This window comes from Hyposmocoma kahamanoa, unplaced genomic scaffold (assembly GCF_003589595.1).
Source record: "Hyposmocoma kahamanoa isolate Upper Pololo Valley unplaced genomic scaffold, ASM358959v1 127, whole genome shotgun sequence".
NCBI lineage: Eukaryota > Metazoa > Arthropoda > Insecta > Lepidoptera > Cosmopterigidae > Hyposmocoma > Hyposmocoma kahamanoa.
In genome coordinates this window covers 91,613-96,565 of record NW_020653451.1, presented here as the reverse complement: position 1 = coordinate 96,565, position 4,953 = coordinate 91,613, and the positions used below count along the sequence as shown (strand labels likewise).

Below are 4,953 nucleotides of genomic sequence, written 5' to 3'. Positions count from 1 at the left end.
AAATTTTTGGAGAGATGGCTAATTGCCGGTGGTGCTATTGACACATACTTCGAATGAGGGTTTGAACCTTCCAGGCCAATTAAGATTTAAGTTTCGGTGCTAGTATTTAAGTAGCAGCAGCTCCTTGTGAAAGAGGTCATCCAGCAAATACAGCCATCTTATTTATTTCTGCCTCCAAGCAGTAATGTGAACATTAAAGTATTGCGTTCCGGTTTTGACAGGTACCTAAAAGGGTGCTGGTGAAGTTACAGGTTCATGGGACTTGTCAACTTATGACTCAGGGTGACGGGCGCAGTGACAGTGCCCCCCAGAGCTTTGGCATGGACAGGCGTGTCGCTTACCACCAAGCGCACGACTCGTTTGTCCCGTTACCTGGTATTGAAAAAGTGACTCTGAGTCCTTTTTTCCACATTTTGTCCCAGGATTTGTCCCTGTAGACCAAGAGTACCTGCCTGCATCTTGAGGTTCCTAGTGCACTATAATTTAACAAAATCCCTTTAATCTAATGGGGGATACTTACCATCCCTATCTCACAGCCTCATAGATTCTGGATGTAGTATATGGCTTAATGGTCCGGCGGTGGGTGGAGAAGTGGTGGGTATTGGATGAGAAGGTTCTAGGATCGACTTCCGGAAGCATGAGGTTGGGATACAAACTTTCGTAAATTGATTGGAAATCCACATCGCACACTTGGTGTAATAAGGTCACATCTGCAAAATTACAACTTTTCATGAAGAGAGGTTTAAAGATTCTACGAACGAAATTAGTTGACAACTGTTTATGCATAATTAGGAGATTTGTTAAAAAAAGATCTGTAACAAGCACTTAGAGATTTTTCTATAAGTTCGATCTTTGTGTTAATAATTATAAAAAACTAGTGGAGTAATTTAATGAAAAAATAATTGGTTATCATGGTGTTATGGTAGTTATAAAATTTCTCATACTAACATTTGGAAACGGGAATAAACGCGTTTACATACGAATAGGTATTTTTCACACTTACCTAGGTTCTCGACGTTTCGGCCAGGTTGCAGGTTTCGTGGCGGTGGGATGAGCAGCGGTCAGTGTGTTGAGCAGCGCCGCACTCTGACGGGGACTGTAGGGCAGGACCTCTCGCTGCCGAGCGTGGTTGCCGCCATGCTCGATAGCGAGGAGTCCGGGGAGGCGGTGGCTTCCTTTTGCGCAGAGGTTATGTCGCTAAAGGAGGCCGCGGAGCGTGTGCGAGAGGACGTAGCGGACGCGCATCCGCTCCGGCGAAGACGTACGGGGAGAAGGCGAAGGCAGTTCGCTGCTCGCCTGATGCCCTAGTGAGACCAGCGGGCTCTGGACAGGGACTCCGGAGCCTGCATTGCACGGCCTCACTCGTCTGGGGGGCGGGTCGGAGGACAACCGACTCGCCCCTCCGTTGGCGCGGGAGCCCTGGCGTAAGCTAGGGCGGCCGGGCGGCGTCGTGGTGAATGTTCACTGATCCCACGGCGCCGACTCAACCGGCGAGAGGGAAATCCGGGGGGGTTTTAGTGGGGTAGGCCCTCCAGTCTGGAGGGAGAGTCCCCACATAACCCCTGAGTCTCCGTGGCTCAGGGGTATCCATAAAAATTTCCCCCCCGTCAAAAAAAAAAAGAAAAAAAAAAGGTTGCACTGGCCGTGGTCACGGGCTGAATTAGCAGTTATGCAACGCGAAAGATTAAAAGTATATAAATTTTACATATTTATTTCACGCATTATCTTCATGACTTTCATGTGATAAAACCATGATAAAACGGTCATTCTCGGACTAGTGTTCACTATTTAATATTCTTGTATATTATCGTTCTACTTCTTCTTATCGTGCCGATATTTTTTTTTGTTTTAGAACTATATCGACCCTGAATATTACGATGCTACCTCGACCACGCTGTCCGTGGGCGCGTAGAGATGTTCCCTCGTACATGTATAAGGACATAAGGGGTACAACAGAAAGTGCTGCATGGACTGTGTTGCGGCACCGCAGTCACATTATCGTGTAATTATTAAATAGTATTCCACGATACAATACTCGAATATTAAATAATATTGCACAATAAAAAAATAGAATAGTTAAATTTTAATGAAATTGGGTAGTGAATGTCTGAGATTGACCGAAAATCACTTTTGACGTATGACTTATTATAAACAAGGGTACAATATGTTCAGTTTGTATGTTAAATTGTATAACGACCGATTGTATAGCCATTTATGACGTCACGATCGACAACTACAAAATTCTGTTGCTCTAGTCTTCAGAGTACACTTTACAATCTGGGCCCCAGGGTGCCTTGAGAGATAAGTTTAAAAACATTATATATTTACGGAAACATTATTTATGCTAAGAAGAATTAGTAATTTTTTTATTAAAAATAGTGACAGACATAACATTAACACGAGGAATAAAAATAAACTAGCTATTCTTTACGGACGTCTTCACAAAGTCACAAACTCATTTAAGGGGCAATGTATAATTAGATTCCGGTTGATATTCAAAATTTGTCATTCACGAGATTTAAAACTATAGTGAAACAAAAACTTTATACTAAAGGTTATTATACAGCTTCTGCGAACTTGGATGACAAGAATCCGTGGTGACCCGTTTAGCACTTGCAGGTAAGAAGATGTTTGAAATAAATATTGTAAATGTTAAATGTATTCAAATGTATAATTTAAATGAGCAACCCCTAGACTTTCTCGCTCGTTCTTCTCGGGGAACTGTGCCTTACGAATAAGCAGTAGAATTTAATTAATATGAAATAAAAATTTGTTGAATTTGAATTAAAAAAAACAGGGAATTTCATAGTTGAACAACTGGTTGAAATGGTGCGGTCACGGAAGGAATATTTATGTGGTCTGTGGGTGCGGTAGTCAATTACGTTTTTTAAAAAGGTAAGAAAAAATGTTGGTCGCATCTTCGTTTTCATAGTTCACAGTGATCATTAGGATTGAAGCAGCGAGGTCGAGCAATATCGTTGGAGTGCGACAATCAGCGACTCCGGGACGTAAAAAATAACAAACCACCGACCTTCGTCTTCGGCTCGCAAATGCTCTACTTTGAAAATGACCTTGAACAGATTTTTACTTTTCTACGGCGCTGTCAGATGTAAGGGACACATGTTTTTAATTGTTAATACAAAGATCGGGTCAGGTACCTTTACTATAATTTTAGTTTTAAAGCAGTTTTCGCACCTTTTGAGAACGTTGAGATTTTTAAGTCAACTAAAGATATTTGCAATTGTAATTTCTAAATTGTTTACGAACGCACCCAAATAAGACAATAAAAGAAGAAGAAATTAATATGAATTACCAATAAATACCAATTTTCTTGACTAGCCGATTTTTAACCGACTTCAAAATAAAAGGAGGCCGTATGTATGTGTTACGTATATTTTCTGATTTCTCCGTCAATTGTGTACGGATTTTGAAAACTCTTTTTTTAAGGATGCACTGTCGTGGTGGTCCTATTGTTATCAAGTCAGAATCCGATGAGGAGATCCCATGAAAATCCTCAAACTTTATAAGCATGTCAGTGTACTGTAGACGAGGCTGTACTCTATGAGTAGAATTGCTGGCTGAACATAGATAATAATTATAGTTTTTGTATTTGGAACGCTAAGAAAACAAGGAAAGGTCTTGACATACATATTAAGATGGATTGTTTCGTAACCCCTACGCCAAAATTATGTAAAAAAGTGAGATAAAGTATAAAATTGAAGATTATTATAGTTTGAGTTTATAGAAATACCTCTCGCAATGCATCTGAGCTACCCCCTATTTCAAATGGTGGATTGCGCCGGTTTAAACAGAAAAAAAGTGTGGATAAGGATTCCGATGAAGAAAAGTCCGGTGTAGAATATTTTCATGTCTTGTTACGACACAACATCAAGAAAACGTATATAAGGTCGTAATATATATTTTTACTTTTTATTAGAAAATCGTTGTTGTGGGCTTGTGCACTTCGTAGTAGTTACCAGTAAGGTAAAAAAAATAAATAAATTAGAGCTATACAATGAATCATACACCGGCACAGAAATTTTCGGGCCTAAATGATGTGGAAGAGTTTCTAGCCCAATTTGAAGCGATTAGTGTGATAAACAACTGGTCGGACGGGCAAAAAAGATACGTGATTGCGACGTATCTGGAAGGGCCAGCGTTGCAGTGGTATAAGACCCATTTTTCTGTATATGCCACATATGATGTCATAGCTCAAAAATTGAAGGAGCAGTTCCCCTCGCAGGTCGATTATGCTCAAGAATTTTACTATAGGCGGCAGAGGCCTAATGAGCCGCTTGTAGAATATTTTTACAATCTCGATAGTTTGGCAACGAAGGCAAAGATTGAAGATGATGGGAAATTCATAAAGCATTTCCTGAAATCTTTAGCCCCCAACTATCAGTGGGTACTTGCCAGCAGGTTGTTCGCGTCTAAAGACGAGCTAAGAAAAACCATAATACAAATGGAAGATGTATTTAATCGTCAGACAAGCTTAGAGCAACAGAGTATTGAATTACCAGTGTGTATTTCAAAAGATTATCCTCACTCTTGGCAAGCACAAGGGGATCCTTCACCCGTTGGTGGATCCGTCGTTACTTATTCGAACTATCAAACGCCGCAAACGCCGGACACGGCCGTCGTTCCGTTTGATATGCAGCGAAATACGCCACGCGGAAGATACAACTTGAGGCCGCGGCATGTATATCCACATGCTCAAGGTAGTGGTTCTTCGACGAGTTATCCCCAACGTCGATTTAATCAAGGCACAACTGCTCATGCAAGAGGCGATCACCCAAACGCACCGCCACGCCGATAGATAGCCGGGATAGTCGGACGTGGAATGCGGAGCCGGCGTGTTTGAAACAAAGATTGTGTGTAGTCGATAAGTGTAGTGTAAATAGGGCACCCTTTATAACTATTTGTATAAATAATGTAGATTGCGAGGCCTTGGTG

The 4,953-nt window shown here is 41.2% G+C and overlaps 1 protein-coding gene across 1 annotated transcript in view; it reads left to right on the top strand.

Moving 5' to 3' along the window:
* Positions 1 to 3,763: 3,763 nt before the first annotated feature.
* Positions 3,764 to 4,953, top strand: part of LOC113240229 — a 5,143-nt gene continuing 3,953 nt past the window's right edge. The window contains exon 1 of the mRNA XM_026477478.1: positions 3,764 to 4,871. Coding sequence (XP_026333263.1) covers positions 4,016 to 4,816 — 801 coding nt within the window. The 5' untranslated portion in view covers positions 3,764 to 4,015 and the 3' untranslated portion in view covers positions 4,817 to 4,871. The remainder of the gene's footprint in view (positions 4,872 to 4,953) is intronic.